The 19,774-nt window shown below is 39.3% G+C and overlaps 2 protein-coding genes across 2 annotated transcripts; both read right to left on the bottom strand.

The window, feature by feature from the left end:
* tectb (tectorin beta) lies at positions 1 to 3,478 on the bottom strand. The gene is made up of 10 exons (XM_085416950.1): positions 3,412 to 3,478; positions 2,920 to 3,110; positions 2,269 to 2,420; positions 2,088 to 2,160; positions 1,792 to 1,895; positions 1,615 to 1,698; positions 1,359 to 1,521; positions 522 to 600; positions 397 to 429; positions 1 to 113 (listed from the first exon to the last, which is right to left on the bottom strand). Exons 1-10 carry the CDS (start codon positions 3,476 to 3,478, stop codon positions 37 to 39), a joined length of 1,023 nt encoding a protein of 340 aa, XP_085273076.1. The 3' UTR covers positions 1 to 36.
* A 2,753-nt stretch (positions 3,479 to 6,231) lies between these two features.
* Positions 6,232 to 8,470, bottom strand: LOC146663979 (dickkopf-related protein 3-like). Its single transcript, XM_085415369.1, has 4 exons — positions 8,275 to 8,470; positions 7,946 to 8,120; positions 7,651 to 7,852; positions 6,232 to 6,860 (listed from the first exon to the last, which is right to left on the bottom strand). Exons 1-4 carry the CDS (start codon positions 8,425 to 8,427, stop codon positions 6,800 to 6,802), a joined length of 591 nt encoding a protein of 196 aa, XP_085271495.1. The 5' UTR covers positions 8,428 to 8,470; the 3' UTR covers positions 6,232 to 6,799.
* Between the last annotated feature and the right edge of the window lie 11,304 nt (positions 8,471 to 19,774).

The raw sequence follows: 19,774 nt of genomic DNA, 5'->3' as shown, positions 1-19,774 counted from the left end.
TGTGTTTGTGTGTTAATGGAAACTGATGATTTTGTTTTATAAAATTCTTGATCCGTTGATGAAATCATAACATGTGTTTATCAGGACCACAAGCAGGATGAGCACTGAGACGCCTGTTAAAGGAGGGAGAAAAAAATTAACAGATCAAACCTCAGTGAATGAGAACCAAGTTTGAACACGATTAGCTGAGCGTAAGCTTTGAGAGGATGAGTTCATGTTAAACTTGAGTGGTTTTGCAGCTCATGTACAAAGCAATACACAGATTTAAACATTTCAGTTAAACTCTACTTATTTAAAGCATAAAAGACCTTAGTTATCAAAAAATTTTAATTGTTCAGATTATTTGTTTCGATTATGATTTCAATCAACCAAAATTATCATCGCATTGTTTTTTACCTGTTATGTGTCCATTATTAGAAGACTGATTACCTGTTAAAAAAAAACCAGTACTGTTCATACTATACAATCGACTGCATGAGTTACTCTTTATTGATCTCAGTCATAAATATGCCACGGTTTACCTTTAATGTGAAATTCAGCAGTAAGGATCCCCCCATTTGGGTCTACATCTGATGGCAAACTCCTCACAGAGCAGGGGCTCTTCAAGAAAAAGCAACCATGGTCTCCTGTTTAGTATGTTTGTCTGTTTTTTACACTGTACTCAACTTTGATGTTAAAGGCCAGTAGAAGAACTTGAAAAACAACCAGTCAGAATGTGAAATTAGCTTTTTTGTTAATAGAGGAAAATCACTAATTTGTAAATGTTATTGCAGAAAAAGTACCTAACTGTATAAAGACACAGAATTCAATGTTATAGTGATCTGTTATTCAGTTTATAATTGCATGGTGTCAAAGGCCAAAACATGGACTGGCCAGTAAAGGCAACTTACCAGCTATGTGGAAGCTAGACTTAAAATGTATTGGTTAATGCTGCTAGCCTTGCAGTCTGCATCAGTCCATTGATAGTGAGTTTAATGAGTTTAATCTAAAATGGTTTGGTCAGCCCAGATTAACCTGCAGGATTGTAAATGCATCTATTAAGTGATCTGCTGCCAGGGAAGAAATCAGGTAAGCCTGGAAGAAAATCAGCTCTCAGAGATGATGAGCTAAAGAAGATTGACTAAGAGACCTAAACTCTGAGAAAACTGTAATAGCCGAATTCCATTTAGATGTTTCAGGTTTTGTATCTAGTGCATGTCAAACTTTGGAAATTAACAACAGAGCCACAGTTAATGTTATTAGTAACATCTGTGCTTTTTCTACTATGACATTTAAAAAGAGCAGTTGCAAAACAGCAACATGTAGATGGGAACGACTGCTATAATGTTTTTGGTATCATTAAATAACAAAACACTCACTGGCTGACAGGTGATCCTTTCTCCATCACAGACCTGGACCTCACAGTGAAGCCAAACAGTGGACACCTTCTCCTGCCGCTGGAAGCGGAAAGAGTTGAACTTGAACATGGAGCGGCTGTCTTTGGCGTTCTCAAAAATAGTCACAGTGTTGTCAGAGGAGCAGCTGTTGGAAAACAGCAATTAAACATCCTATAAAACATAAAGAAGTGGGAACAAAATGTTCCTTAAGTTGTTTTAGCCTTTTGTGTTTTAGTACCTCTTAATGATGAGGCTCCACCTTTTCCTGTCTGTGGAGTAAGGTGAAGGAGTTGCCCAGCAGTTGTTTATCACAACTTTGAATCTTTGAGATGTAAAGGACAAATGCGCTTTAGAAGTCTGGGAGAATCTTACCTTTAAAACTACAAAAATAAACATACAAACATCTAAAGTCTACCTGTTACTTAGACCTTTTGCCTCGATGCCAATGAATACTTCAGAGCCGATCTCAGAGGTATCAATCACATAGGGAGCGTCCTTGGCATACAGGAACTTTGAATTCTATGAAATATGGGACATTTTGTGTTTTTCAAGATGTCTGCAGTTCTCGTTTGCATTCAATGATCGTGGTGTGTACACGATAATACCTTCATTTATTAAAGACAGTATTTATAACAAAAACACACTGATAAAAAGCATTTATTACGTTAAACATGTCGATTCCACCGGGCGAATCTTTGAGCAGCTACTCACCGTGAACACATTCATAGACAACTGTGATCTAAAAGTGCCTAAACTCCCATTGTTGACATAAACTGTAGCCACTCTGGAAAAAGCAGAGGGTTTAGTAAAAACGCTGCAAGTCATTGGGTCAGAAGGCACATATCATCCAGACAGCAGCTGTGGTCATCTCGTATCCTGAACTGGTGCTTACCTTTGGCTAAAGACTGCATTATTAACCAGATAGGCTGCTCGGTACGTGCAGCTGAAGGTGTAGTTCACAGGCTGGTTTCTGACTGTCAGTGAAGTATCGTTGGACACAATGGAGTTGTAGAAGATGTATTTGGGGTCTTTGCCGGGAATGTACTGTGGCATGAAAAGTATAAAATAATGTTATTAATACTTTTAAATAAACTGAGAGAGACTTCTCTGTATTTAAATAGTACTATCCTCAAGGGACAGTAAGACCAAATTACAAAAAATAATGCAGTAGTGTTCATACCTACATAGATCATTTAAATTTTATATGCCAAGACCTTGGGATAACCTCAGCATGATTGCATTTTAGTGACCCTGTATTTTGTTGATTGTCTGTTATTCTCAATGCAATGCACTGCAATGCAATGCCTTCATTACATTTCCAGCCCCTGTCCTATGTCTGCAAAATAAAAAGTCAGTATTTCACCTTTCAATTCAGTTTTATTTATATGGTGCCAAACCACAACAACAGCTGCCTCAAGGTGCTTTGTATTGTAAGGTAAAGAGGCAACAATAATCTCAGGTATTGTCTCAATAAAAACTGACAAAATTAATCTCTAAGCATGGCGGCACAGTACCGGTTATTATGGCCTACTTGGCTTCTCACCTCAGACTGAGTCCCACAGTATGAGTGATTTTTGGGTGTGAGATCTGGGATGATGAAGCGGTAGTAACCTGGGCTGTGTATTCCATTGTAACAGACTCCACCGAGAGACAAGTGTTCAATCTCCCAGCCGTAAGGACACTCTGGGACGTTGGCAATTATGGCATTAGGGAAACATGACACCATAACGTAATCTGAAGTAAAAATTAAAATAAAAAGGGAATATTATACACTGTACCTTACAGTTTATTTAATCATACTGTGACAGTAGTGGTTATCAATTCCTTCTTTGTTTTTCCTCTTGAGCTTTATTCACATTTAGGGATAATTTTCATATATGTATAAAAATAACTCATATAAGTCATAGTTTTAGGATGCATGGTGATTTTTGCATTAAAAAGCAATGACCAAAAAAATCTACATATAAATGCTATACAGGTCATGAGGCAGAAGCATGTTAAATACATACTCATCTTTGTGTCAAAGTGTTTTTACCTGCTTTTTGGGGAATGCATGACCATGCAACAGGCAGCAGCATTAACAGTGCACTGACAAAAGCCATAGTGTGGTGCTGCAGAGAAATTCAAGAATTATCAATAACAGGATAATGTGTAAAATAAGTCTGAGAAAATATAACACATATGACACTTACCTGACAGAAGTAATGTCTTCAACCACCTTGAGGTCAGAGGTTCCTCATGGCTCTTTAGCAGTTTACCTGGAGTGGTGATTCAAGAGCTAACAACTCTTGATAACTTAGGGAGGGATTTTATACTATCACAGGTAAGGCTAATCGACTTTCACCCATTCTCCTATCTCCACTTTTTCCCTTGGCAGGATGGGTTTAAGAGCTCTATTGTCAGCTTCTCACAAAAGCTCTCTGTACTGCTCAGACATTGACTTTCAAATGACCAAAGTCTCTCAAAGGATTAGCTCTCAGGGTTGTAGAGTGTGTTCAAGACAGCTAACAGAGAATTCTTAAATTTATACAATTAAAACTATTAGTTTTTGACTAGTACAAAATTTAAAGCGAGTCTCTCTATGTGTGATCTCTTTATGTGTGATCAGTGTTGCTATTGTTGCAAAACTAATATTAATATCATGCACATAGATCCGTGTTAGCAAGAAAGCTAATGTTAGCCAGAAGGATGCAAGTTTTATCAAATTAAGCCCATCTGACCAAAACAACATGATAAGCAGTAGAGTCGTCATTGGGTTATTTGATTTTTGGTTTGACCTTCATGTGGTTTTGAGGGCTAAAACTATACACTGCTTGAAGACCACTGGTTGTGGACACTACTTTTTGGAGTTTATTGAGGTTTTCTTTAGCCAAAAGATATCACCTGTAGGGGGGAGGGTAAATCTTAGCTAAGCTAGACTAGCAAGCTGCATTCTTAAAATGTTAGGACTCAAGAAACACATATCTACTAATTAGCACTAAGTAACTTATAAAATGCTAAAATTTCACTTGCTTGGTTGGTTGTACTTTGCAGGAAGCCTTATCTTTGTCGCATAATTTGTTTTTAAATAAAGTTGTCCGAAAACACCAATCTTGAGCCTGCAAATAGGACTTCACAAACCAATGGGTGACATCACAGTGGCTACATCCACCTTTTGTACGATCTATGATTGGTACCTCTGTTAATAATGGTGGCCACGCCCTTAACTCCATACCTGGTAACATAATATATTGCAGCTTACATGGGCAGGTAACTATTGTAAAAAGGATTTTATATTTCACTGAGGCTTTTATAGTTAAATAAAGGGTATAAAAATAGATAAATATGAAATAATAGAATAAAAACTAACTTCACAAAAAACAATCACTTTTTATAGTTATAGATAGATCGGTTTTGTATATATACATCAGGCGAATATTTACAGAAATCTGGAGTAAAAAGAGAAATAGGCAGCTTCTTAAAATGTCTTCAAATTCTACACTGGTTTTATTTCCTTTTATGCTAGAGGACAAAGCATTCAGGAATAGAAAACCGTTTAAGAAGCTAAATAGTGCAAACAGACATGTATAGATACCTCCAAAATGCGATTGTTGACTGTGATACGTGCTGCCTACAATGGTAACTTCTGTTCTTAAGTGGAGATGATAGGCCACTGTTTTGCAGCATTCGGCAATATAAGGTTTCTCAAAGTCTTGTGCTATTAGATATCGCTTTTGTCTCGTTTGCCTTTCTTATGTGTGTGAAACGTGTGTTCTCGCTGGCAGGTTTAGAACAGTCACACTGGCTTCTCCTGAAGCCTTAATAACTCTAGTTGTGATTAGTTACTGTGCATTATTTCTGGCATAAATTCTTCTTTGCCTTTTACATCCTGTTTGTTCATAAAATCAAAAGGTTTGTCAGAAAAAACACATCAATACCTTAATAAAACATCCTAAGACTTTCCAATCTTTCTTGTCATGAGGCTCTATTCACAGCACCAAATACCTCCTTGCAAAGACTTAATGATAAGCTCTGTAACACGATAGCAAAGAGGTTAGACACTAATGTCCTTCACAGAACAATTCAAGTCACCGTGAAATTGAAGGGGCAAACTGGACGATTAGCATGTGAATGGCCCTCAGACTATGCCCGACGTAGTCCGAGGAAGATACTGATCTAAGAATGGGTCAGGGGACAGCTAGCATTACAGCATCTGGTGATGCTAACAATTAGGAGTTGCAAGATTCCTTTATATTATGTAACTCCTTCCTGTAGTCCAAGAAACGTGCTCAGAGGGAGACAGACTCTGTTTTCATAAGATTGCACAGTCGACTTGGTGCTTTAAAGGAATACAGCACCTAAAATCATTTCAGTTTCATCATATTTGAAACATGGGTTTTCTGAGAATTCTACATAATCAAATCTAAACAAAATTGCACAATACAGTTTTAATCAATGAATTGCAAAAAAAACCAAAAAAACCAAAAAAACCCAGATGTAGCAAATGTAAAACAAATTAAAACTCCTATATTTCCAATTAATATTTCATTTAGGGTTTTTTTTTAACAACTTGTCAGAAGGTTTAATAAAGAATTTTTGGCAATTATTTCATAATTCAGTCTTTAAACAGTTAACTATATAAACATGTAATTTGAAATTTACTATAAGGTGAGCTTTGTGGTAAGGAAGACAACAAAACATCCAAGAAGATGAACTTTTCTCAAAATGTCTCTACATTTTAATTGATTGTATGCTAAATGAATATATACAAATTATCTAAAAAAAAAACAAAACCTTAAAATCTAAAATAATTTTATTTTAAAGAATAATAGTGACTTTACTGTCATTACTTTTAAAAATGTATAATTCTGATTCTACTTCTTATTTTTGCTATATTTAATTACCTTTGTTATCTTGATGTTATTTGGCAAAATTCTCCAAAAAACATATTTTGATTTCAAAACATTCTTTGTCTGTAAAGTCTGGATTATATAAATGTTTTACATTTGTGTGTGTATATAATGTTTCTGTATGCACAGGTACTTTACTCATTACCCAAATGTTTTGATTAGTGATTGGGAATGATCTTGGAAGCTTTAAAATTAAGAAACTGTAATACATTTTTTGTGAAACACAAATTATACTCATTAGTTTTGGAAAACCTTTTCTTTAATTTATGCTTAAAACTTGAAGCATTTCAGACATTTAGAGAAAGAAAGATCAGCAAATGATCATGATGAAGATTTTGGATAAGACACTAGCTTTGTTGAGCCCAGCTACATACAGTAGTGCTTTTTGTCAAAATTTACAAAATGAAATATTAAAAACAACTTTTCTTTAAGCCTCTAATAAGAGCAAATAACAATACAGCATATTTAGAAACATATACATTTAAATATATACAGTATAGTTACACAGAAAATAGAACTTCTGTTGATAATGTATCAAAGGTTGGGCACTTGACAGGTCCAGCTTGTTCGTTCTGGCTGGTATATAAACTCCCTCCTGAAAGACAAACAAACCCAAGTTAGTCTTTGCAAGAAGCAATTATTTTAGATAAACTGAACCATGTTTAAAACATATTACTTGCTTTCAGTTACTGTCATATTGAATGAAAGAAAAAAGCTCTTAAAGCTTGCTGTTACTAAGGCTGTAGATTAGTAGACAATCATAGTACATAGTGCAAACATACAAATTTGCATTGCAATGTAGAGCAACTTTTCTGAGCTGTTTCTTTTACTGTCTTAGCTAAAGGCTTTTTCATTTTTCCATCTTGGAACACTTCTTAAATTTCATCTGTAAATTGTATTGTGGAACCTGTTTTATGCCAAAAGACATGTACATTTCCAGTATAAATTAAAAACGACTCTAAACCTACTTAGTTTGTAAAAGTCTTAAAAATACACAATACAACATAAAAATTAAAAAGTAACATAAAAAGATAAACTTTTCTAACAGTTGTACAAACAGAGAGGCTTAAAAGCTTTAAAAGTTTTCTGGGAAGTTAGTCCTCGACCTGCCCTTTCAAAGGGCCTAAAAGTCCAGAAAACCCAGTATGTCCGTTCAATTGTGTAGAAGTCCAGGAAGAATTTGAATTAACACCCACAAAATGGTATAAATGTGATTGTCATTTGCCTAATTTTTTGCAATAAAATCTAGATAACAAAGACCCCAGAACTGATTTGTCAATGAAACTAAAAGCTTTGGAGTGAATATTGATATCAGTCACTTTAGCAAACCCTTTGTTTGTTGAGTAAAATATCTGATGATGAAAACCAGTGTTTGTAGTACTTACTCTCTCTGTAGCTTTCCACTGCTTTCACGACAAAGTAAACCCTCATCACACGGACAAATCTGGTTGATGCTGAATGCCAGGCCACCATCAGGCACATAACAGCTCTCATCTAACGTCAGTCTTCTTTTGCACACCTGCTCACCATGATGCCGGGCACAACACATCGATGCTCCACAGTCTCTGTCAACTTTACACCTGGCACCTGGATTAAGGAAACAGTGGTCACTTCTGGTTTCGTATGAAGAAAAATTTGGAAATTTAAAAGATTTGGTTACATTTGTTGGTCCACCCTTACCCTCTTGTCCATCGGGGATACTGCGGTGGCACTTCCCGAACATGCAGCTAAGTCCACGAACACATTGTGCATCTCTCCGACAGTAATGACCCTCCCCTCTTAGAGGCACACAAAGGCCAAAGTGGCGATCACATGAGAAACCCCTTCCACAAGCTCTGTCGTGGTCACATGCAGCCTGAAGAAAAGAAGGAAATCATTGCAAACTTTGCCTGAAATTCTAAGCCCAGTTTAAGACAGAAGGGCCATGTTGCTCTCATACCTTTTCTACAGATGTCAAATGATTTCGTTAATTCAAACAAAATAATCATGGCCACTTTCAAGCATCTTACCGTGACTGGTTTGGCAACAGGAGTGCTCTGTCGAAGTGCTTTTGCTCCTTCTTTGGGAGGACTGTGGGGCATGTTCAGCATCCAGGCCCATATACGTGCTTCTGTCCCATAAAAGGACAGACACAAACAAACCAACCACAGATTTCCAAACATTTCCAAAATGCACAAAAAAGGATTAATAAAAAATGAACAATGATTAACTTAAAAAGAGGTGAGTCAAAGAGAAAGCAAGAAAAGCTCGAAACAAAAATCCAGCGCTTAAAAGTGCAAGTCAAAGTGTAAACAGTCAGTACTGAAGGTATCCATGCAGTGACACTGGCTCACTGCTCTTCTGGTTTGACTTTTATAGGTCAGAAGGACTTGACCTCCCCCCACCAGGCTGTTTGTCCAAACAACAGAGTAGGAGGAGACAATTAGTTGTTAATGGATTAACTAAATTGTTGGGGTCACCCCCTGCAGTCAGAAAATAGTGGCAAAATGGCCATTCATGAAGTGGGGAGAAAGGGAATGGGGACAGATGGGGCACTGAGGGTGGTGATGGACTGACAACAGTTTCACACAATAGAGCCAAGACAAGCACCACCTTCACGTGATTATCTCTACCAGAAAAACAAACAAGCAGGACAAAAGCAGACAAATTAATGACATGTTTCACTGCTCTCTGACAAGTAGAGCCACTGCAAGTCTTGACCCCAAACACTGGGTAAACACTCCTGGCCCCGACCTCGACTGTCCTGATACCCCCTACCCTATCCCACTTCAGACCCCATGCTGTGAGCAATTTGGAGAAGTGCACCCTGCGGATGAACCCTGAACTCATTAAATGTAATTACCATCAGGAGGAGAAGGGAGACAAGGTGCTGTAGGGGAACAAAAAGAAATTTTTTTTCACATTTTTGTCCTGGAATCTTTACACATGACAAGCAGGACAAGCAATTCTCTATAAATACAGTTATGATAATAACTGAAATGTCCAACAATCAGCTAGTTTTAAGTTTTTAATATACACAAAGTGTGTGTTTGAAATCATTTCGTTATGCTTTATTTATCCAGGTAAAAGTCTCCCATATGATTTAGTCATATAACAGATCATTACAAAAGTAAAATTAAAAGCAGTCACACTGACTAAAAGAGTTTAAACTCCCCCACAATGACCAGTTATGACAATTTCAGCTCCTTCCGTACTGTTCTGACTTCAGGAATAAACATTTGTGAGACATAGACTATACTGGTTGTGGTTTTTACACATATAGATATAGATAATTCTAGGTAGTTATTAAAATTCAGATGATATTGAGTCTCCTTTATGGCGTCAGCAATCATGCAGAAATGTGGTCATTCTTGCAGAAATGAGCAAGGCCTTCCCTTAAAAATATAGCAATATCTTCAGTAGTGTCCTCACAGATGTAAAGGTTTCCCATGTACATAAATACAGGCCATACCATCAGCAATGGTGACTTCTGATTCAAATGACCACGTGTCCATGATTTCAAATGACACTCCACATCTACAGCATGGTTTACTGAAGTGTTTTTGAGTCCATGCGGTGATGTCCAAGACAGTCTGTTTTTAATGAAAAGCTGACTGAGAGCTTCAAAGACTACTCAGTAATGATTGAGGGCTTTGTCCCATGCATCCAGAGTTTTCTCCAGTTCCTTTAAATCTTAATTATATGAACCATCCATGATGGAATGTAATTTTAGATTCAGAAACAGTCATCTTCTTCTTTCTGGGATTCTCTTTTATTTCCATTTGGATTCCACAAGATGTTTTATAGGCATTTTAAAGCTTTTTCAGTCTTTGTTTCCCCTGTGTAGACCTTTGTAAAACATTTTCTTGTATCAAAAACAAAATAAGCATGTATATATTTTCAAAAACATACAATTTCATATTTTTAACATTCGTTATAAAGGTTTCACGCTTTTTAAAATTTGCAATGTACACAGCATCCAATCTTCTTTTTTTTTGGGAAATTGGATTTGGTTCTTTGTTTTGCTTGGATGAATGTAGTCATAGCTTACACCTCGCTAAACCCACACAGACCCTCTGTCTCACTCACGAGCCTCCAGGCCACTATAAAACCCACCACTTAATGTCTCTCCAACTAAGACAACATCTTGTCTTGTCTATAATTGTAATTAATGCACCTTGTATGGAGAGCTTTATCTAACATTACCAGGTATTTCTAACTCAGCCTGAGGTGCCTGAATAATTGTCACTAATTTACATTTTCTAAGTGGCAGACAGCCCAGATCAGATACACAGATATTGCAGTCTGGGACTGTCTTAGCTCCTTATCCTTATCAGAACAGAGTAACACAGACTAATGGCACAGTTAGTGGGCACAATAGTAGCAATTAGCAATGTGTAAATAAGTACTGTGTCAGTGTTATGCAGCCTTTGGAGCAGTCTAATCATTTTGACTGGATTATTGAGTTATAAGAGGTAATGCAAGGGATGCATTAATGAGAGAAAGAAAATATAATCTATTCCAATCCATTCAAATAAATGACAGATAGTTTTATCGTACTCATCAGTTTTCTGTTCATTATTGGTAAAAATATTACAATGTTTCTAAATTGTAGGCTACATCAAAGCTAAAATTGGGTTATATTTGGTTAAGTTTAGTGGATATCTAGGTGATGCCTAGCTGTTGTTTCAAAAATGATAACGTGTTATGTATGTGTTTTTGTTTTTTTTTTAAATACACCCAACTCACTTATTATTTTGCTGTGACTTGATTGCAACCACAAAGCTACACAATGTCCATTCCATGTATGCATTTATGTTAAACAGCATTTGACCTTAAATTCTGTTTCTCGTGGGGTTACGTCTCGATATGTGTTTCATGGTAAGGATATTTATATGGACCTCTGGATAATGAAAACGTATTATTCCCACAGAGGCAGGGGAACTGGGAAGCAGTGTTGCCTCTTGGGATGAAGGTGCTGGGTCAGATGGTAAAGAAGGGGCAAGTACGTTTTGGAACATTAAAATCATGTCAAAGGATGCAAGGGTACAACTTCTTGCATCCATTATTTTTGTCACCACGGTGATTGTGTAGACTTGGGTGAAAAGATATACCAACTTGTTGCCGATAAAAACATGAGAAGGGTGATACTTAGAGGAGGGGCAATTCATTTCTTCCAGGGACCACATGAGAAACTAGGATTCTTGTGATGGGCTGCACCAATAAGCTTACAAAGAGACACAATTAATATTGAGCAGAACTGAGGTAAGCGTAATGGTTATTATTAGTCTTTAAGCTGATTTGTTTCTCTGTTTGCTTTGGTTTTAAGCAGAAATGAAAATTGTTAATAATAAAAAAGGGGTTAGATTTGAATGAGTTTTCAGAAGTAATGATGTTGTTTTGCCTTACAAATAAAACCTGTGGTAAAAGGATACATTTTCACTAAATATGCTATTAACGTAATATATTTTCTTGTTTCTTTTTTTTTTTACTTTTTAGCCGAATCTGAATATTAGGTACGTGTCTGGCACAGTCATCTTTTCAATGTCTTTTTTGGAAAAGTTTTAGAGCTTGCAGACTCATCATTGCATCATCAATTTTTCTGTTCTGTAACTCATAAACAGAACTTTTAAAGCGAGTCACACATACACATATTCATCATTCCTAATAAGATTTACAGCACTGCATTTTGCATCATAGGGATTACAGTTTAAACTACACCCACTCCCTCCCCTTATCATTCTTTTACAAAAACGCTATTGTTATACATCTGTACTTACAGTAAGATATCACCCTGACTATTTACCCAATGCAGTGACAGATAACTGTGTCTCTACGGTCCTCAACATGTTTTCCCTGTGTTAATGACTCTGCTAATGACGCTTGTAATGCATGTAAAGAATCAACATCGCTGATGGTCGTGCAATTAGGGATTAAGAGAGACAATAGACAAGCTGATGTCTGCCCATTGTAATGGACCTTGACCCCCCACCCCACCCCCCAAGACCACCACCTCCACCACCACCATGGGGAGCTGTGAATGGTGGAGGTTATGACGAGTCCTCATTCCCACTTCCAAGAAAACACTCAGTGCAAGACGGATGGAAAATTTGGAAAAGTCCCTTAGAGTGTATGTTTATTCAGGTCAGTGGAAAAGAATTCGTTTCAGCATTACTGAAATTACAGTGTGCAGTGTCAGATGATACCAGGCCATGGTAATAAATATTTATAGTCCGGGAAAGGCAAAAGCAAGTTGTGCTACATCAGCTGTGTTGTTTGTTCTTCTGTTAGCTGCTTGAATGTTTCATGACAACTGGAGAGTGGAAACTTTATGGACAATAAAATCAGTTAGTGGTTGGTGTACGATTGAAAACTGTCAGCATTGATTTTGCGTTGTTCACCAGTAGTTATGATTTTTTTAAAAAGGGTTTAGATGTATTGGGAAAGATTTGTAAATCGAAAGTAATGTAGATGTGCTTTAGTAATGACACAATGACAAAAACAGGCACATGTTGCACATTCATACATTATTGCCACAGGCTAAAGACAGAAAAGCCCAATTCAACTGGCTGAATGGCCAGTGAATGGCTATGCTAAGTGGGAGTTTCACCTCATAGATCAGATGTTTGCTGCACAAGTATCTGCGAAAGATAGCGCATCGTTTATTTGCAGTTTATGCATCAGAAAATATTCAATGACTACATTATTCAGACCTAATTTTAAAAGATCTGCAGACGGTAAAGTTAAGGCAAAATTGGAAATATTGAAAAATGATTTTGTCATTGCATTTGCACGTTTGTCTTTGGGATTCTCTCTCTGTTTTTATGGTTAGCTTTTCCTTTGCTATGTCACTTATGTGTAACACTTTGATCCGCTAGCATGGATCAAATCTTGTATCCACTCTAGAAGGAGGCAGTGGTAACAGTGAACCCAGTATTGGCAAACTTGTTTTCTTAAAGCTCATTTTGATACAACGGGAAACAACTTAGCTGTGCACTGAATAAAAATTAGCACATAGCCACTAAACACAGGAAAAATTAGCCATTAAAGAGACAAATGTTTTTCTTTCGGTGATCGTTGGAGACCAGATTTAAATTGACTTCCATTTATCAAAATTAACACTCAAATGAATATCAGCAGTACTCTGTTTGCTGTGGAAGTTTCAAGATGTTAGAAGCTAAAGCTGCAAGCCATGCAGCAAACCTGCGTGTTGAGTGGTTGCTGATGTTTGTTATGTTTGTTTAAACCAGCATGCTGTTGCAGCTCTGTTTACCCCCCCCCCCCCCCACACACACACACACACTTTGTCTTTCTTACTCATTGTCAGAAGTGGTTTCTATAACTAGATTTGATGAGTTTAAGAGCTTCGTAGGGGTTCGCTGCCATTCTTTTTTACTTACTTAATTTCCCTGTTTTGTGTAGAGTTACAAAGCTTAACATTGTTCTTTTTGTTGGACTGTTGGGGGGGAAAGGGGCATCCATGTTTTTCTTATCAGCTTCACTATTTTGTAATTTTAAAGCTACAGACATGTTTTTTCTGTATTTGGCCAACATCCTGTAACCCTTAAAGGATAAATTGACTTTTTGGACTTTGATTTCCAAATAATCAACTTCCATCCAAGTGTCTGAACACATTGATAAATGCAATGATATTCATACAATTTGTCCTCCGAGAACAATTCAAGAAGTGTGAGCAGAATTTGTACAGGTGTCACCCCCATGCTGTGAATCTGGCTGTATCCCTGTAGCACGATGTGTTCGTATCATAGTGTTCTTCCAAATTGAGGTTACAATTTAAAATGAGGTGCTAGAAATGCCTTAAAGCCTTTTCTCTGTGTTTGTGGGCAGGCAATTCACACCTTGAGCAAGCAGGGCAGAGGTTTTATGGTGCTTTGCATGAAGTGAAGTGAGCAGTGAAATGAAGCCAGTAGATGTTAGCAGGTAGAAGACTGCTGCTGGGACTAAGATAGGATTAAAGCTGTACTCACATCAGTACACAAATACAAATACACGTACATGTTAAAAAAAAATCTAAAGTAAAGTTTGTATTACTAGTAAAGTTACAGTAATACAAAAGTAGTTGATAGACAATTAATTAAATAATGTCCAGTCATTAACTGTATTCTTTAAAAAATGAGGTAACTTTATTATTGGTAAAACAGATGTTATTTCTAAGGGAATGGCTCCTATGTTTAGTGTCAGGTTTTCTGTAAATAAGATGACTTGTTCTTGAATTGAACTGAACTTTTATGCTTTAATTTAATACAGAAAAAAGAACTTAAAAGGGTGACGTGAGAAAATATAAGTCTTGAATTTGACTCATCTTGAAATCGACTAACACAATATATGGCGAGCTGAAGGATTCACAAAAACACCATATGTCTGCCTCTGTGACTCAACCAGTTCCACATCTGTCCGTTATGATTACTAATATAGGGTGACAGTAATCCTGCAAAGACACATATTTGACAGGGACATGTTGTTCTAAACCTCATGATAGTATTATGTCAGCTGTGTTTTGTATCCATAAAACAAAATAAACCCCCATCTTAACACTAAAAATAACCTCAAATGAACCAAACGTGTGTTTATTTTGTCGTTAGATCTTTGAGTACACTCCTATCCAGGTTTAAATAAGATAAGATAAGATAAGATAACCTTTATTAGTCCCACACGTGGGAAATTTGTTTTGTCACAGCAGGAAGTGGACAGTGCAAAAGTTATGACGCAAAAATTAGAATACAATAAGAATAAATACAGTACACAGCTGTACAGAATAGAATAAAATAATATACTATATACAGTAGAATAAAATAGAATAAAAATATACAATAAGATAAAAATAGAATACGAATGCTATATACAACTGAGTAAAAATACAACGATGCCAGAAAAGATTATTGCACTTAGTGTTATTGCACATGTGTGGATGTGTGTGTTTGTTCAGTTAAAGTCTTTGTTGTGGAGTCTGACAGCAGTGGGGAGGAAAGACCTGCGAAATCTCTCCGTCCCACACCGTGGGTGCCGCAGTCTCCCACTGAAGGAGCTGCTCAGTGCTGTCACAGTCTGCTGCATGGGGTGGGAGACGTTGTCCAACAGGGATGACAGCTTAGCCGCCGTTCTCCTGTCACTCACCACCTCCACTGGGTCCAGAGGGCATCCTAGAACAGAGCTGGCCCTTCGGATCACCCTGTTCAGTCTCTTCCTGTCCCCAGCAGAGATGCTGCCGCCCCAGCAGACCACACCATAAAAGATAGCAGAAGCCACCACAGAGTCATAGAAGGTCTTCAGGAGTGGGCCCTCCACCCCAAACGACCTGAGTCTCCGCAGCAGGTACAGCCTGCTCTGCCCTTTCCTGTAGAGGGCGTCTGAGTTATGAGTCCAGTCCAGTCTGTTGTTCAGATGAACACCAAGGTACCTGTAGCTGTCCACAGCCTCAATGTCCATACCCTGGATGTTCAGTGGTTGCAGTGGAGAATGCTTGTGCCTGCGGAAGTCTACCACCAGCTCCTTGGTTTTACTGGCGTTGATCTGGAGGTAGTTCAGCTGGCACCAGTCCACAAAGTCTTGAGTCAGTCCTCTGTACTCCTTGTCGTCCCCATCAGTGATGAGGCCGACTATTGCAGAGTCATCAGAGAACTTCTGCAGGAAGCACTGGGTGGAATTGTGGGAGAAGTCTGCAGTGTAGATGGTGAAGAGGAACGGAGCCAGAACCGTTCCCTGTGGGGCCCCCGTACTGCAGACGACCCTGTCCGACACACAGCCCTGAGTCCTCACATACTGTGGTCGGTCGGTGAGGTAGTCCAAAATCCAGGTAGTGAGGTGATGGTCCACTCCAGAGTTCTCCAGCTTGTCCTTCAGAACCGAGGGAAGAATAGTGTTGAAGGCACTGGAGAAATCAAAGAACATGATTCTCACAGTGCTTCCAGCGGTCTCCAGGTGAGCGAGGGAACGATGTAGGAGGTGAATGACGGCATCATCCGCGCCAATGCCAGGCTGGTAGGCAAACTGAAGTGGGTCCAGTGATGAGCTTGTTAGGCGCCGAAGCTGAGCCAGGACCAACCGCTCCAGGGTCTTCATCAGGTGGGATGTCAGAGCCACCGGCCTGTAGCTGTTGAGGTCCTTGGGGCGTGAAGTCTTTGGCACTGGTACAACACAGGAGGTTTTCCAGAGCTGTGGGACTCTTCCCAACCTCAGGCTCAGGTTGAAGAGGTGCTCCATCACCCCACACAGTTGGTCCGCGCAGGACCTGACGACCCTCGAGCTGATGCCATCTGGGCCCGCTGCCTTCTTGCCATTAATCCTCCTCAGTTCCCTCCTAACCTGGGTGGTTGAGAGAGACAGGCTGGAGCCTTGTGTTGAGTGTGTATTGGATGCTGTTGTTGGGGGTGGGGGGGAGTGAGCAGGGTGAATAGAGGAGGTGTGAAGTGTCTGAGGTGTCAGAGGTGGAACAGCAGCAGTGGGGGTGGGTGAGTCTGCAGCCGATGTTGTAGACTGTCTCATGGTTGAATCAAATCTGTTGAAGAAATGATTCAGTTCATTTGCCCACCTCACATCCCTCCCAGGCAGAGAGTTCTGCTGTTTGTGGCCTGAGATGGTTCTGAGGCCTCTCCAGACTTCACCAACGTTGTTTTGCTGAAGCTGGTTCTCCATCTTCTGCCTGTAGCTGTCCTTCCCATTCCTTATCAGTCCCCTCAACTCTCTCTGCACCCTTTACAACTCCTCTTTGTCTTTGGATTTGAAGGCCCTCCTCTTCTGCTTGAGGACAGCTTTAATTTCTGGGGTAATCCAAGGTTTGTTGTTGGAGAAACACCGTACAGTCCTGGTAGGTACGGTGTTATCCACACAGAAATTAATATAGTCAGTAATGCATGTAGTAAGGCTGTCGATGTCCTCTCCATGGTCGTCACAGATCACCTCCCACACAGTCGACTCAAAACAGTCCTTAAGAGCCTCCTCGCTCTCCTCTGACCATCTCTGCACTGTGCGGGTGGCTGGTGGCACCCTGCGCACTAAGGGCTCATACACAGGGACAAGGTGCACCAGGTTGTGGTCAGATTTGCCCAGTGGAGGGAGAGGTGATGAACTGTATGCCTCTTCAGCATTGGCATACAGTAAGTCCAGTGTTTTATTGTCTCTGGTTGAGCAGGTCACATACTGGGTGAAGGTGGGCAGTGTGGAGTCCAAAGAGGCATGATTGAAGTCCCCTGATATTATGAGAAGGGCTCTCGGAGATTGTGTTTGCAGTCTGCTGACCACTGAGTGGAGAGTGTCACAGGCTGCATCCGCGTTGGCCGAGGGGGGGACATACGCTGTTATTGCGATAACATGCGAGAATTCCCGGGGCAGATAGTACGGACGCATGCTAACGGCTAACAGCTCAATGTCTCTGCTGCAGAGTTGCTCTTTTACAGTGATGTGCCCAGGGTTACACCATCTGTATAAATAATGGTCTCTATAACCTGTTTTCAATTGGAACAAGACCTAAGAGTGTGATTCCTTCTATAATGGGAAACAGGCATGCTTTCTTTGTGCCAGGTTTAGGGGTTTTTATCATTAAGATGGGAAAAGAAGCAAAGGACAAGAATGTAGAACAAGGGTCATTGGTGCCCAATAGTTAAAACTGTTATTAATATTAGTTTAAAGCATATAACTGGACCCCACAAAAAAACTGGTGTAAATTGTGTCAAAATAGGCACCTTTGGAACATCTTCAGTGTATTTTGGTATATATTTTTAAGTGTCTTAAACTTTACTGGTCTATCTTGTAAAAAACGTTCCCCTAATTTGGTGTAGAGCTGCCTAACACATCACTTTAAAAGAGTTAAGATCTTAAAACTCTGTGTCATTGCTCTCCTTGTCTGCCAGGTGTGGCGCCTGCCTTTTCTTCTAGAAGCGCAGTTGTGAGGTCAGACAGTGATTTTGTACGAGAAGGCCTCGCAGTCTCAGTTCTAATTAATCCCAAAGGTGTTCTCTCAGGTTAAGGTCGGGACTCTATGCAGGTCAGTCAAGTTCTTCCACACCAAACTCTCTCATCTATGTCTTTATGGACCTTGTTTTTTGCACTGGTGTGCAGTCACGTTGGAACTGGAAGGCGACATCTCTAAACTGTTCCCATGAAGGTGGGAGCCTGAAATTGTTGTGACTGCACAATGCAGTCAGACAAGTACTGTTCTCATGGCAATCACCAAACCAAGACGGAGAAGCATGATTTGTTACTCCAGATAACACGTGGCTCAACCCTTTAGAGTCCAGTTAGGGTTAGAGGGGGTTAGGGTTAGCTGCTTTACACCACGGCATCCAACACTTTGCATTGCACTTGGTTATGCAAGGCTTGCAGCTGCTTGGCCATGGAAACCCATTCTATGAAGCTCTCCATGTACTGTTCTTGAACTAATCTGAAGGCTGCATGAAGTTTGGAGATCTGCAATAACTGACTCTGCAGAAAGTTGATGAACTCTGCCCACTATGTACCTCAATATCTGCTGACCCTGCTTTACAGAACCTGAGTTGCTATCATTCCCACTTTGTTATAATACCACTTCCAGCTGACTGGAATATTTATTAGTGAGGAAATTTAATGACTGGACTTATTGCACAGGTTGCATCCTATCACAGTACAAAGCTGGAATTCAATAAGCTCCTTAGACCTCACAGATGTTTGGAGAAGCAGTCTGCATGCCTAGGTGCCTAATTTTATACATCTCTGACCATGGAAATGATTTGAACACCTGAATCCAAGTGACTTCTTCAGTCTCAGCTGACTGCAGGTCAAACTGCAGGTCAAACTGCAGTCAGCTGAGACTGAAGAAGTCACTTGGATGAGTGACGAAACGTTTCTCCCACAAAACGCTACATCCAGATGAACAGAATCAACATTTGGAGATTTATTTTCCTGGATGATTGAGAATGCATCAAGACGCTTTTGGTAATATAGTGTATGTCTTCCAGTGATGGGAAGAAACCCTGACCAGCCATACCTGTCATCCATCTGCAGTCAGCATAGTGTTTTAACTCAGCCTTCAATATGCATTGCCAGTTTATTAACATACCCATTTGGTAGTATTGCTCAGGCCTTTAGTTACTTGTCAGCTTGCTTGAGTTAATTCTGCGTAATAGTTATTCACTTGTCTTTTCCACTGCTCAGGGAGTCTACCCTTGACCCACCCACCTGCTTACCTGACCTGTTCATTCTGATTATACTTGCTGGAAATGTAACCTGCTTTATGTTCCCAAGTCCTGACACTGCTATCCTAGAAATCGAGAGACTTTAATCTCCTGACAAGGCAAATCCACACAGTCATGCAGCAGTTTCTGTAGTGTAGTGGTTATCACGTTCGCCTCACACGCAAAAGGTCCCCGGTTCGGAACCAGATGTTAGTTTGGTCCTTTACATGTCACACATAGTTTTGATAAAAACAACTCCTTCTGTGTTACTAGTTCTGCTTTTTCTGTCTGGTTTCCTCTTTTTATTAATATGCCTCTGCAGCTTTGCACTACACTTCCTGTTTTTTAAACTTCCACTAACTTA

The sequence above is a fragment of the Rhamphochromis longiceps genome, linkage group LG8 (genome assembly GCF_057381845.1).
Source record: "Rhamphochromis longiceps isolate RC_006_pf linkage group LG8, R_longiceps_female_GT1.1, whole genome shotgun sequence".
In the NCBI taxonomy this organism is placed as follows: domain Eukaryota; kingdom Metazoa; phylum Chordata; class Actinopteri; order Cichliformes; family Cichlidae; genus Rhamphochromis; species Rhamphochromis longiceps.
This window is presented reverse-complemented; position numbering and strand designations above follow the sequence as displayed.

Coding starts and splice junctions, on each gene's coding strand:
- tectb (XM_085416950.1), bottom strand. CDS start 3,478: ATGGCTTTTGTCAGTGCACTGTTAATGCTGCTGCCTGTTGCATGGTCA. Junction 2,421..2,919: donor ACTGTGGGACTCAGTCTGAG/GTGAGAAGCCAA, acceptor TTCATGCCACAG/TACATTCCCGGCAAAGACCC. Junction 1,522..1,614: donor TGGAGCCTCATCATTAAGAG/GTACTAAAACAC, acceptor GTTTTCCAACAG/CTGCTCCTCTGACAACACTG.
- LOC146663979 (XM_085415369.1), bottom strand. CDS start 8,427: ATGTTTGGAAATCTGTGGTTGGTTTGTTTGTGTCTGTCCTTTTATGGG. Junction 7,853..7,945: donor TATCCCCGATGGACAAGAGG/GTAAGGGTGGAC, acceptor TCCTTAATCCAG/GTGCCAGGTGTAAAGTTGAC. Junction 6,861..7,650: donor AGTGGAAAGCTACAGAGAGA/GTAAGTACTACA, acceptor TTTGTCTTTCAG/GAGGGAGTTTATATACCAGC.